This window comes from Coenobita brevimanus, chromosome 104 (genome assembly GCF_032717465.1).
Source record: "Coenobita brevimanus isolate Jiangsu-jjx chromosome 104, ASM3271746v2, whole genome shotgun sequence".
NCBI lineage: Eukaryota > Metazoa > Arthropoda > Malacostraca > Decapoda > Coenobitidae > Coenobita > Coenobita brevimanus.
The window spans coordinates 48,416,913-48,431,912 of record NC_137057.1 but is presented as its reverse complement, the minus strand read 5'-3'; the positions used below and the strand labels follow the sequence as shown (position 1 = coordinate 48,431,912).

Sequence of the window (15,000 nt, the reverse complement as noted above, 5' to 3'; positions counted from 1 at the left end):
ATCAGCTGTATATCCGGAACTCGTGTGTGGTATGATACAGGCCTCTCTCTCTCTCTCTCTCTCTCTCTCTCTGATTATACCACTTATATATCGTATAGCGAGTGATATAACAGTCTTGATAACTTATAAGCCACAAGTATATTTAGATTATATTTCTGGTTATATATATATTTTTAGTATACATTGGTTATATTTTTCAGTCATACTAGGAATTATAGCGAATGATTATAGTATACGTGAAAGCAGGTATACTCAGGTGGCGTTATATTAGTGTAATTATATAAACATCAGCATATATATACCGTAAATATATCCATAGGTATGTCTGTGAGTATAACATTAGGATAGGTGGCCGTTATATCTTGCAGTATACCTCGGTGTGGTTATATAATTCAGCCATATCTTATTATTATTATTATTGTTATTATTATTATTATTGTTATTTTCATTATTATTGTTTTTGTTGTTATTATTTCTGTTATTATTATTATCATTTTTACTATTATTATTATTATTATTATTATTATCATCATCATTAGTAGTAGTAGTAGTAGTAGTATCATTATTATTATTGTTGTTATTATTATTATTATTATTATTGGAAATAGAAACTTATATGGTATACGTCGACTGTAAATATATCAAACTGCGTGATATAGCGCATATGAGTATACTGTATATATCAAGACTGGTGGTATAAGCTATAATATATCATCCATAGATCGTATAGTGTGTAGTAGATCGTATAGCGAGAAGTATAACGTATAGCGATAGTATGACGTGTTGGTAACTATTATAAGCTGTGGCTGCATGGAGGCGATTTGTTTGTGGCCACCCCTTATGGGATTAAGGCGTCTGGCAATAGATAGATAGATAGAATAGTTATACTTGCCACCAATTAAAGTATAACGGGTGATATAGCATTGTGACTATAACTATAATATATGGTGATAGAAGCTGTGATATAGTTCAGAGTATACTTTCTATAGCTCGTACGATATATAGCATGGTGGAGGCAACTGGTATGTGATTGATATATTAAGCAGGATATACCGTATAGGGAGCGGTATAGCATGTGTGACTCTACTGTGTGAGTATATTACCCAGCATATATCGTATAGCGAGTGGTATAGTGTTGGTGACTATATTATGTGAGTATATTAACCAGCATATATCGTATAGCGAGTGATATAGCGTTGGTGACCATATTATGTGAGTATATTAATCAGCATATATCTTAAAGCGAGTGGTATAACGCTTCTATTATATGGGTATACCAATTTTAGCACTTGTGACTGCAGTATGTGAGTATATTACCCAGCATATATCGTATAGAGAGTGGTATAACGTCGGGGACTATTATATTATGTGACCAAATTAACCGTTGACAAGGTACCATTCAGTGCTTAACATATCGCACTTCGTGGTTTAGCCGGGAGAGGGCGAGAGACACACGTGAAACTCCCTCTCGATACAGCGCAAGGTCGATGGGTGCAATACATCAATTGCGTGATTATTGAAAGCCTTGAGTGAGACGTACAGAGGAGAACTGATCAGGACAGGCGTTGAGAGGATGGGCCTGTCTTGTGAGGAGTACTGTGCATTTTTTCCCCTTCATTTCTTGCACAGATGGAAAGGGAATGGGTGGTCAGATTGATTTAAGTTCTTCTCTCAGCCTTTGGTTTCTTCTTTTTTGCCTAACTTGCAGGATTAGGAGAGATTAGGAATGGGAATGGTTATGTTGGTCTGGGTTAGTTTAGGTAGATAGATTGGTTTGGTTTGGTTAAATTGGTGAAGGTTAGGTTGTTAGGTTGGTATAGGTTAGGTATTGGATAGGTGTGGGCTAGACTAGGGAAGGATGAGTCGGTCTGGGGTAGGTTAGTTTAGGGTAGGATAGATTGGGTAGGTTAGATTGGTGAAGGTTGGGTTGACTCAGGTTTGGCTAGTTTGGGTAGGATAGATTGGTTAGGTCTGGTTAGATGGAGGCAGGGTAGGCTAGCGGGACTATTTTTTCAATCTGTCGCAAAAATACCTCATAAACAGCGTCCATATTCCATCACAAGACAGTATCATTAGTCAGCGCCAACCCTAAAATGTACACCTCTGCATACACTCACCCTCTGACGTGCACAGTATTCCTGGTGGTGTGTGTATCTACTATAACAACACTCTTTTGGTGACTCGCGTGTAGGGACGGTGAGCAGCGGGTTGGCAAGGGAGTCTGGGCTGAGATCCACATAACAGCTTACGATCCCTTTCCCCGTCGTTGCTAACATTGCTTTTTCGGCAGAGCGAGAGATGAGGGAAGATTCTGGGGGTCTCCCTTTATCGTATTTCTTGCAAAACGTAAGATGTGTTCGTACAGAGAGGCCGAGAGAAACGGTAAGATCTTGTACCCTTCTTTCCCTGTCCCCTCCACATGAACAACTTAGATTTGCCAGATGTAAAGAATCGGAAGTATTTTGCATTTTCCATTCCCTGCCGTCTCTGCAAAAGCAAATCTGATTTCTGACAGGGAGTTAACCATCAGATTGTTTGTGCAGGCAGACCAAGAGGTGTGGAAAGATCTACACTCCAGTTCTCTTGCTTATCTAATAAAAACCATATGTGGTTTTATAGGAAGCACAAGAGACGTGAGAAGAATCTACCCTGGTCTTTCCCTGCCTCCAAACCAGTGTCAGCCACGAGGGGATGTGGATGGTAAGTGTGTTTGTGCCTCGGTGTCCTGATGGCCCTACCTTTCCTGCGAGGGCGTGACACCCCGTCGGGGGCTGTCGGGGAACTGGCCTCCTCCTCGTCCTCGTGTATAGTGTAGACCTCGCCGGGGGAGTGGTCGTAGAAGGTCATAGCCGTGAGGAGGCTGGGAGACTCCACCTCCTCCTCGCTGTCCTCCTCACCGACCCTCTCCTCGCTCTTATCGCCCGCCTTCGTCTCCTCCGCCTTTCGAGTCTCCGGCTGGGCCTCCTTCTCCGGGCTGGACGGGTGGTTCAGGAAGGCCAGATAGCGCTTCCTGTCCTCGTCCGTCACCTCGTAGCTCTTCTCCGTCTCGGGACTCTTTTTGCTCTCCGGCGAGGTAGGGGAGAGCTCCTTCCTTGCCCTGGGCTTTGAATTGAGCTCACTGTCCGGTGGGGATCTGAGCCCGGACAACCTGGAGCTGTGAGCGTTACTGAAGGAGAAAGAGCTGGCTGGGGTATGGCTAAGGGTAGTTACCTCCTGCGACACTGGTGGTGGGGTGGGCTGCTTGGGGGCGTCCGGTGTGTGACTCTCGGAGATGGGAAGTTGGGAAAGAGATTCTGTGGTTGACAGAGACAGGGAAGAGTCTGTGTAAGGATCTGTGGCCCTCTTAACTGGTATGTACTGGGATTCACTTACAGGGCAGGTCTGTGAGGGGTGCGGGCGAGGCTGGGCAGAGCTTACAGGAAGGAAAGAGGTGTGGGGGGGCAGGACAGACGGCTGCTTGGCATACTCACGGTCAGCAGTACCAAGTTGATTCTGATTCTGATTCTGGTTCCCTTGCTGTAGCCCCTCCTGCTGCTGGGAGAGGAATCCCTGCTGACCCGGCCGCTGATCAGCCTGAGGCCCGAACATACCCTGTAAAGTGAGCCGGGATTTAGCGAGGCCGGAACCAAAGTGACAGCTGGTGGGGGGTGTTAGGAGAGGAGCCATGGGGGTTTATGTAGCGGCACCACACATGACATTGTTGGTGACTCACACACATGACTAGACACACTACAGTACCACTAGGCAATATTGGCAAATTTAGTCATGCATCAGGCCAGGAGAGAAAAATAAGATGTGACACATACATGACATGACATGACAGCTACAACAAACTGGTATAATGCATACCCTGTCCGTCTCTGTTGGGTGGTGTGGTGAGGCTTTGGGTGAGGCAGCGGCCGCCTCGTGCATGCTTCCACCAGATTCCTCCTTGCCCCGCGACGCATCCCCACCCGGGGGCTGCGGTGACCCCATGGGGGCCCTCATAGGTGACTGTGCCCTGGGACTGTGTGGTCCACCAGGCTGGCCCAGTGGCCCGTTGTGCATGCCTGGGCCACGAGGCGGGAATGGTCCGTGGGGTCCCTGAGGCCTGGCACTGTGTGGTCCTGAGGGACTGTTTGGTCCATGTCCGTGTGGCCCGTAGGGCTCTGGGTGTCTCACTGGCCCCTGAGGGCTGCTGGAGGCGATGGGTCCATGTGTGGGGCCATGGGGGCCGTGTTGCCCAGTCCCGTTGGGTCCGTGTGGGGGGCCCTGGGGCCGTGTGGTGCTGGTGTTGGCGGGGCTGGGGGCGGGGGCGGTACCGGCCTGATGGAGACACACGCTGCTAGCACACTACACCACAACACCATAACACCACCACCAGCACACACCTGAAACCTCCACCACTTGTGAGTGAGCCTACACTCACACTACACCCGGGGCGCCCTAAGGGGTCAACTAGACTAGGCTAGGTCAGGTCAGTTCACGTCACTACCGCTTCACGTCTATTCTAGGCAAGACCAAACTACTGGCTACAGCCTGGGTGTCGTATATACGTCGTCCACGTCAACCTGAACTAAAATTGCCAGCTACAACAGGAGTGTTAGTGAGGATCTGTCCTTCATCCACCCTAAATTGCAGAGGTTTTCGTCCTTGGCAGCTTATTTACCAATACGTAAAGACAGAAAAATAGTGTACTGTTTTGATATCATAGTACAGTAAAGTCTTGATATAGAAGTAGTATAAACACAGTCGGGAAAAAATATATATCTTGATTGGAAAGATACATCGGTTGTGGCCCAAAACGAAAAAGGTCAAAGTTGGGCCTGAAGCGTTTCATCTCCCGAGTTACAAAAAAATCCACATATAGATATACTTCCTTCAAGACTACGAATCTTCAACCTTTGTATAACACTTCTTCGTGACTAGCGCTGTATTCTAGGCCAGTGCTATGCTGTTGTTGCAAGTCCTCACTCAAGATGGAGAGCTGGTAATTTTAGGCCAAGTTAAAGTGGACCGACTTCAGGGTGTGGTGTAGTGTGGAGGTGAGGTGGGGTGAACTCCAGTCCTCCCTCACTTGGTTCCATGCCTTACCACTACCACGCCCACTCTTCCCCGGGGCGTCAACTGCGCTTTGGGGTGTGGAGTGTGTGTGAGAGTGTGTTTGAGGGGGAGGAGGGAACGTGCGTAACAAGTAGGTGTGTTTCTGTGTGTGAATTACGTCCAGATCAAGGCCTCGTCACACGTGCATTAGACTCATACATATTCTGGTGCATATTGTCACTGTTTTGAAGTAGAAGTAAAAAGACAATTCCCAGGTTGAACCTTAGCCCTGGTGGTCATTTTCCTAACTTAGCCCTGTTTCAAAGTGACGTCAATTCTCTCTACCCCAACATAGTCCCGTAGCCCTGCCCAGCATTTCAGTCACCCAGAAGCAGTGGGAGAGGGAAGACGTACGTTCCTGCTGACTTTACTAACTTCTCTGTGTTGTCAGCATTTGAAATAGGGGGAAGTAGGAAATACCTGATGAGTTAATGAAAGAAGTACATAGAGAGCTTTAGGTAATTTTGAATATTTGTGATTTTCAAGGTTTTTTCCGAATATACATAAAATTGTTGTTAGCGAAAGTATTGGTAACATTACGTAATATCAAAAAGTAGATTTGTGTTTCTCCTCAATTCTACTTTAATTCATTGCAGTTATTTGTGTTTTTTTGGTGATTTTTTGGCAGTTACAGTACAGTTTTAATCATTTTGCGTGAATTCGGTTTGCCTTACTCAATGTAGCACTTTTAGCTAACTTGGCCGGGTAGTTCTGTTCTTCGCTTGGTTTTTGGTTTTATAATTGTCACAGTCGGTGCTAAATCTACAGTCACGTCATATAAGTCTAATTGCGCGTCCATACTAAATGCATGCTGGTGCGGGCAACTGCAGGCAGGGGTTGTGCCTTATTGTAACACATAGTTCCGGCACACACACACACACACACACACACACACACACACACACACACACACACACACACACACACACACACACACACACCTAATGGGGCAATTCGTAGGGGTTACAGTGATACATGAGGTCGCCCGTACCAGCCCACACCAGCAGACATAGGGTGTGGATGGGGTACAGTGGATGTAGATAGCACTCCTTGTCAGTCTTCCTCTCGTAGCTATAAGTGCGCGTGCCTAGTCCAGTACGGAGCTGTTTGGTGGGTGAACTAAGGGATGTGAGTATGTCTATTCTATCTATTCTATGTCTCTCCCATTGCGGCCCAGGGGGGGGGATGGGATAGATGCGGCAGACCAGAGCAGACCAGAGCAGCATCAGCAGACATGAGCAGCGGCAGCCCAAGCAGACCAACCACAGCCAGCAAGACCATTCATTTGAGAGGGAGGGGGAGGAGGAAGGATGGAAGGAAAGTGGGAAGAGGAGGAAGGAAGGGAGAGAGGGAAGAGGAGGAAGGATGGAAGGAAAGTTGGAAGAGGAGGAAGGATGGAAGGAAAGTTGGAAGAGGAGGAAGGATGGAAGGTGGAAGGGTGGAAGGAAGGGAGAGAAGGAAGAGGAGGAAGGATGGAAGGAAAGTGGGAAGAGGAGGAAGGATGGAAGGTGGAAGGGTGGAAGGAAGAGGAGGAAGGATGGAAGGAAAGTGGGAAGAGGAGGAAGGATGGAAGGTGGAAGGGTGGAAGGAAGGGAGAGAAGGAAGAGGAGGAAGGATGGAAGGAAAGTGGGAAGAGGAGGAAGGATGGAAGGTGGAAGGAAGGAAGACAGGGAAGAGGAGGAAGGATGGAAGGAAGGAAGAGAGGGAAGAAGAGGAAGGATGGAAGGAAATGAAGGAGAAAGGATATGAGGAATGAAGAGAGGGGAGAGGAGGAAGTGTGGAAGGAAAGGAGAGAGGGAAGAGGAGGAAGGATGGAAGGAAAGTGGGAGAGAGGAGGAGGACTGGAAGGAGTAAGGATCTGAGCAAAGGAGAGAGGGAAGAGGAGGAAGGATGGAAAGGGGAGAGGATTGGAGGAAGAGGGAGGAAAGAAGGAAGAGGAGGAGTGGATGAAGGAAAGAGGACAGGAGGAAGTAAGGAGAGAAGGAAGGGAGGGAAGAAGAAGATAGGATTGAGAGGAGGAAGGAATGGAGGGATGCAAGAAGAGAGGGAATTCTGAGAAGGAGGGAAGGAATACGTAGAAAGGAAGGAAGGATTGGATGGAAGTTTGGAAGAGAGAGAGAGAAAGAGAGAGAGGTTTCGTGTGAGAAGTGAGAGAGAAGGATCAGAGAGAGATTTGGCTGTGTTTTGACGACGGGAGGCTGTTGAAAGGAGAGAGAGAGAGAGAGAGAGAGAGAGAGAGGACGGCGAATAGAATGAATGACTGAGAGAGAGAGAGAGAGAGAGAAGAGGGAGGGAGAAAGAAGGGCGAATAGAATGAATGGCTGGAGCTTGAATAGAGTGAAGGAAGGAATAATGGAAAGATAGAAGGAAGAATGGAAAGATGGAAGGAAGAATGGAAAGATAGAAGGAAGGATGGAAAGATGGAAGGAAGAATGGAGAGATAGAAGGAAGAATGGAAAGATAGAAGGAAGGATGGAAAGATGGAAGGAAGGATGGAAAGATAGAAGGAAGGAAAGATGTAAGGAAGAATGGAAAGATGGAAGGAAGGATGGACTGAAGGATGGATAGAAGGAATGAACGAACGAAGGATGATATGCATGAAGGGAGTAAAAATAAAGAAATTAATAAATAAATGAATGAATTAAAGAAAGAATGACGGAATGGGGAAATGAAACAATATAGGTAGACCGTTATTAACAAAATAGAATGAGAAGAATCAGACAAAAAATGATAAAATGAGGAAGGAAAAAAAAGCAAGTAAGAAGAGAGGAGGAGAAGAGGAAGACGAAGCTGAAGAGGAGGAGGAGAAGGAGGAAGAGGAGAAGGAGGAGGAGGATGCGAGAGATTTTAAGTTTTTTATGCATCACAAGGGACATAAAATTTGATCATAAAATCGAGATTGTTTTTTGAAAAGTAAAATGAATGATGATGATGATGATGATGATGATGATGATGAGGAGGAGGAGGAGGAGGAAGAGTAGGAGATAGAAGAAGGCAGAGTGAAGGTAGTGGAAAGAGAGGATCAAGGAGATGGTGTGTACAAGAGAGAGAGAGAGAGAGAGAGAGAGAGAGAGAGAGAGAGAGATGGTAGGAAACAAAATGTAAAATCATCGTACTGAATGGATTAGGGGAACATCAGGTACACACACACACACACACACACACACACACACACACACACAAGCATATGAAAAATACACACAGAAAAAGAGAGCATACACACACACACACACACACACACACAAGCATATGAAAAATACACACAGAAAAAGAGAGCATACACACACACACACACACACACACACACACACACACACACACACACACACACACACACACACACACACACACACACACACACACACACACACACAGAGGAAGGTATGTAAAGGAATTTTGGGGTAGATTTGGGTATGATTCAGGACTTTAGGATATTGAAAAGGGGGAAGAGGCGAATGTTAAAGGATTCTGTGATTCTTTTTTTTAATATGAAAGAATCCGTAGAATCATGGGAGGATATTCAAGGGACTGTGTGTGGATGATTGGATATTTATAGTGTATTGAATGAGGATAATTGAGGCGATTGAGGATAATAGGAGAGAAAAGGAGAGCCTGAAGGATTAGGATAGGATATAGAGGTATGCCGAAGGATATACTGTGTTATTGAGTATATCTATCGATTATTACCGGTATATCTGGGTATATATGGGTATACTGAAGGATTAGGTAAGGATATAGAGGTATGCTGAAGAATATACTATGTTCTTGGGTATGTTTGTGGATTATTTAAGGATATATCGGTATATTTGGGTATACTGAAGGATCACATTGGTTATATCTGGTTGTGTTCATTGGCTATACTCTTATATATGCCTTTCTGGGAGTATATTGTTATTTAGAAGGCATATTTTGGGATATACGCGCATATGGGTGGTATACTGAAGATATATTTGAGTATTTCTGGGTGTTTGGGGTATATCTGAGTGTATTGAAGGACTATATTTGGGTACCTGGATAGTGTGGTGGCATATATTAGACTGATTGGTATTTGTGGGTATATTTGGGTAATTTAAAGGACTGAGTATGGATATGTTGGGTATATCTCAGAGCATTTGGGGTATATCTGAGGGCATCTGGGTTTATTTGAGGATATTTTGGGTATATTTGAGGTATATTTTGGGTATTTAGGGGTATATCTGGGTATTTGAAGATCAAATTAGGATATTTGGGGAATATTTGAGGTACATTTGGGTACTTTGGGGGATATCTGGGTATTTGGAGTATATCTGAGGACATTTGGGGTATTTTGGGGTATGTCTGGGTATTTGAAAATTGGATTATGATATTTTGGGTATTTTGGGGGTATGTTTCGGAATTTGTGGGGATATTCGGGTATTCTTGAGTACTTCCGAGGAAATTGGGGGGATATTAGGGAATTTGGGGTATATTTTGGGTATTTCCAAGGAATTTTAGGGATAACAGGGCATTTTTCGGGTATTTTTAAGGAATTTTGAGGAGTATTTGGGTATTTGGGGGTATTTTTTAGGATTTTTTGAGGATATTTTGGAGTATTTTTCAGTATTAAGGTATTTTTGGGATATCTGGGTATTTTGGGGTATTTTTTAGGAATTTTCGTGGGTATGTGGGTTTTTTGGGGTATATTTAGGTATATTATAAAGGAATTTGGTGGGTATTTGGGTATTCTGGGGTATTTTTAGGTAACTCAGCGTTCATTTCACGATGCGTCACATAACACAGTGGGAGAGAGAAGAGAGAGAGCAGGCGGGGAGGGGGGGGGGACTTATACTCACGGCCATCTTCTGTTGGAACTGTTGCTGGGCCTGTTGCTGCTGCTGCTGTCTCTGTTGCTCCTGTTGCTGCTGCTGTTGTTGTTGTTGTTGCTGTTGTTGTTGTTGTTGCTTGTCCATCATCCCAGGCTGAAGAAAAAAGATGCTTGAATTATTTTTTACGCTCTCTCTCTCTCTCTCTCTCTCTCTCTCTCTCTCTCTCTCTCTCTCTCTCTCTCTCTCTTTTGTCCTGAGTACTTGACCGCGTTAATTAACCAGGTTGCGTGCATGAGAGACAGAGAGAGAATGTGTGTGTGTGTGTGTGTGTGTGTGTGTTCCAGTGTATTTATAGTACTTTAGTAACATCTGAGTATGTTGTGTAAGTGTAAGTATGCAAGATATGTATGGATGTATGTATGTACGAGTATGTTCACTTGATCTACAGGAATACATGTGTGTGTGTGTGTGTGTGTGTGTGTGTGTGTGTGTGTGTGTGTGTGTGTGTGTGTGTGTGTGTGTGTGTGTGTGTGTGTGTGTGTGTGTGTGTGTGTGTGTGTGTGAGTGTGTGTGTGTATGTGTGTGTAGCAATGTACGTATGCTTGGTGTGCGTGTGTGTGTGTGTGTGTGTGTGCGCGCTTGGTGTGTGCGTGTTGGTGTGCGTGTTAAGAGCATTCTGCAAGCCACAAGGATCGATGGTCATGCACACGGGGTTACCTTCACTGCCTTCTGACCCATCTTTATTTATCTTTACTTATATTTACTCTTTATTGCGTGTGTATGTGTGTGTGTGTGTGTATGTGTGTGTGTGTGTGTGTGTGTGTGTGTGTGTGTGTGTGTGTGTGTGTGTGTGTGTATCAGCCTGGAATAAAAACAACCACAATTTCTCAACACATGATCAGGTCAATTTATTTTTCTTACCTTCAAGAAAATGATAAATTATGTTGACCAAAAATTCTTCCACACAAGGCAAGATTGATGACAGGCTTGAACACACACACACACACACACACACACACACACACACACACACACACACACACACACACACACACACACACTCACATTATCATCATCATCATCATCATCATATCTAGAAAGGAATACACACACACACACACACACACACACACACACACACACACACACACACACACACACACACACACACACACACACACACACCTCCGCATCATAAACCGTATCTGGCAGGGAGCGACTCATCCCCCCAAAATTTATATATATCCGGGTTGAGCAGCGGCGGAAGAAAGCTACAGGAAATACGGGTTATAAAACGGAGATAAAACTCTTGTGGAACTCAGGCAAAGGATCTGTCAGCGTTAATCTTGTTTGTCTCGTGTTTGGATTTATTTGTAGCTGTTTTAATTATGGTTGATTCTCTCTCTCTCTCTCTCTCTCTCTCTCTCTCTCTCTCTCTCTCTCTCTCTCTCTCTCCACACAGTCCAGTAATCAATAGGGCCGATGTACGTGTGTGTATATGTCTGTGTATGTATGCATGTGTGTGTGTGTATATATGTGTATTTGTGTATGTATCACACACACACACACACACACACACACACACACACACACACACACACACACACACACACACACACACACACACGTTGTCCATCACCATATTTACCTCAAATCTTCCACAACTCGTCTCCCTTCCCACCTCCCTCCCTCCCTCTTTATTGCCTCCCCTCCCTCCTTCTCTAGCTCCCTCCCCTTCCCTCTCCCTATCTATATTAGTTTCCTCCTCCCTTTCCTCCTCCCTCCCTCGATCATCCCCTCTTCCTCCCTTCCAACCTCCCTCTTCTCAACTTCTGTCCGTATCAGTCCACCCCCTCCCTCTTTCCCTCCCTCTCTCTCCATCACCTCCCTTCTTCTTATCCCTCCCTCCCTACTTTCCTCTCTCCTTTCCTTCCCCCCCTCCTCTATCTCTTTCACTGTACCATACCTTCCTTCCTTTCTTCCTTTTTCCCTCCCTTCCCTCCCACCCACTAAAACCTTTCCCCTTCACCTCCCTCCCTCCCCGTTTCCTTCTCCCTCCCTACCACCTTATCTCCCCCCTCCCCCTGCCTCTCCACACCTCATATCTGCACCCTCTCCCCAGCTGCCCTCATCCTAACCCTCGTTCTGTCTCTCCCCAACTGCTTTCATCCCTGCCTCACCTCAGATCTCTCTCCATCACACGCACCACACTCTTATAGATAGATAGATAGATATTCCACTCACTCATAAATGGATAGATAGATAGATAGATATTCCACTCACTCTTAGATAGATAGATAGATATTTCACTCACTCTTATAGATAGATAGATATTCCACTCACTCATAGATAGATAGATAGATAGATATTCCACTCACTCTTATAGATAGATATTCCACTCACTCTTACAGATAGATAGATATTCCACTCACTCTTACAGATAGATAGATAGATATTCCACTCACTCTTATAGATAGATATTCCACTCACTCTTACAGATAGATAGATAGATAGATATTCCACTCACTCTTACAGATAGATAGATAGATAGATATTCCACTCACTCTTACAGATAGATAGATAGATAGATATTCCACTCACTCATAGATAGATAGATAGATAGATTTTTGAAACTTTTTTTTTTTACTTTCCATGAGAATTTTTGGTCTTTCATCATTTTTTTATTTTTACCTTATCGTCAATTTTTTTTTAAGACTCATCAGATTTTTATATATATTTTTTTTTCACCTGATTTTTCTTTTTTTTTTCTTTTTTAGATTTTGGGGTTTCAATATGCAAGCGTTTTTTTTTTCCTTTCTCATATTCTCTCTCGTGTGGTTGCGTCATTCATCATGCTTACGCGCGCGCGCGCGCACACACACACACACACACACACACACACACACACACACACACACACACACACACACACACACACACACACACACACACACACACAAACAAGCATATGAAAAATACACACAAAGAGCATATACGCACACATACATCAAGAATATTCACACACACACACACACACACACACACACACACACACACACACACACACACACACACACACACACACACACATTTCATTCCCCTTTCAAACTATTCTCTTTGTTTGTCACTCGGTCATTTACCTCTCTCTCTCTCTCTCTCTCTCTCTCTCTCAAAATATTTCACTTACACGTTCCTCTCACCCTTGACCTCTCTTTCTCTCCTTTCCTCCCTCCTCTCTTTCCTTCCTCACATCTTCCTCCCTCCCGTTCATCTCCCACGCCTCCTCCCTTCCTTTCCCTTCTCTCTCTCTCTCTCTCTCTCTCTCTCTCTCTTCTCCCCTTTCCTCCATCTCTCTCCCTCTTCTCTCCCTTCCTCCAGTCTCTCTCCCTCTCTCCCAGAATACCTCCCTCCATCTCTCCCCTTGACCCCAACTCCTGTTTATAAATTATGGCCACACAATCACCTCCCTCGAGAGAGAGAGAGAGAGAGAGAGAGAGAGAGAGAGAGAGAGAGAGAGAGAGAGAGCAGATGAGGAAACAATACACACAAATAATAGATTGTTGGAGATATATGTATACGAGAACGAATATAGAAAATTAGACAGACAGACAGACAAACAGAGAGAGGAGAGAGAGAGAGAGAGGTGAACTACATTTTTGCAGGTGTCCTTGTATTAGTTAATGTAAAGGCAATGCTGTGATCAACCACGGGAAGCAGCCAGGAAGGAAGCGAAGGTCAGAGTAAGTGAAACGTGGCGGGAGATATCCGTAGAGTTTTTGTCATTGATTTCTCTGGTAAGTGGAGGCCTGAGTAAGTGAAACATGGCGGGAATGGTCCGTAGATTTCCCCCCCATAGGCCTGTAGACGGTGTGTGTGTGTGTGTGTGTGTGTGTGTGTGTGTGTCCGACTCTGGGCATAGGCCTCACAGCCAGTTCCCAAGGCCCAATAATCCTCCTACATACTATACACATGGTAAGATGCAGTTTTTTTTTTATTATTATTGAAAAAAATTAGGAGAGAGAGAGAGAGAGAGAGAGAGAGAGAGTAAGGGGTGGGGAATAGCGTCATATGAGATTTGAGGTGGATTGTGTTGGACGGGGATAGTGGACTAGAGTAAATGAAACGTTGTGGGATTTGTCCGTAGATTTTCTTGGCTTTAATTTCCAGGCAGGGTCTTAGGCAGGTGTAGTGGCTACGGTGGAAGATGGTATGGATGTGTGTGATGGGGTGATTTGGGGTGGAGTGGAGGTGGGATGGGTGGATTTCTGGGTGTGGGAATAGGGTGGATTGAGTAGAGGAAGAGTTTGTTTGTAGGGGAAGGGTGAGTTTACTGAGGCAGGGGGGTTTGTGCATATGAGAAAGGACGAATCATGGTCAAATAAGAATAAATGACGTGCAGAGAGATCTGTGTAGGTCATACGCTTTTCATTCTAACTTGGCCAAAAATTGTCTTCTCTCCATCTTTAATACAGAGTTAAAGTACATTAACACCAATATTTGATCCTAGTCATGAAGAAGTACTATGGAATGGATGAACAGCCGTAGGATTGCCTTTTTCTGCCACTGAGCTTTGTGAAATATGCTACAAAAGGACAAAAATCTGAGCCAAGTTCAGGTGAAAGAACCATAGTGTGCCGTTGACGTCTTTGGAAGTATCGGGATGGGAGGGGTGGAGTTGGTTGGGTGGGGGGATTATGTGTGAGCTGGGGTGTGGATGTACTGTAGGGTGTGGAGGAAGTGGATGAGTGGAGCGGAGTTGAGTGATTGTAAAATAGGAATCCAGAGAGACCAGTGTAAGTGAAACGCGGCTGGAGGTGTCCGTAGACTTTTGTGGCAATCATTTTTTTAAGGACTAAGATGGACGTGGATGAGATATGAATGATGAAGTGGTTAGGGGGTGTGATGGGGATGGGGAAGGATGGGGATGGGGGATGGATGGGGATGGGGTTGGATAGGGAAGAGTGTGAGGGAGAGAGAGGTAGATTGGTGTAAAATATAAGTAAAGAAATAGATACAAAGGAATGGCCTTATTAAGTGGAAAGCGATAGATATTCATAGACCTTTTTTTGTTAGCTATGACGTGAGGTGTAAGGTAGGGTGGGGAGAGAGAGAGAGAGAAACAGGGGGTGGAGGG

At 44.8% G+C, this 15,000-nt stretch overlaps 1 protein-coding gene across 1 annotated transcript in view; it reads right to left on the bottom strand.

Annotated features, from left to right (window-relative positions):
* The window catches only part of LOC145416107 (uncharacterized), a 207,466-nt gene that overhangs the window by 117,575 nt on the left and 74,891 nt on the right, over positions 1-15,000 (bottom strand). Inside the window, 3 exon segments of the mRNA XM_080285199.1 lie at positions 2,739-3,591; positions 3,850-4,305; positions 9,894-9,953. Of these exon segments, the coding sequence (XP_080141325.1) occupies positions 2,739-3,591; positions 3,850-4,305; positions 9,894-9,953 (1,369 nt within the window).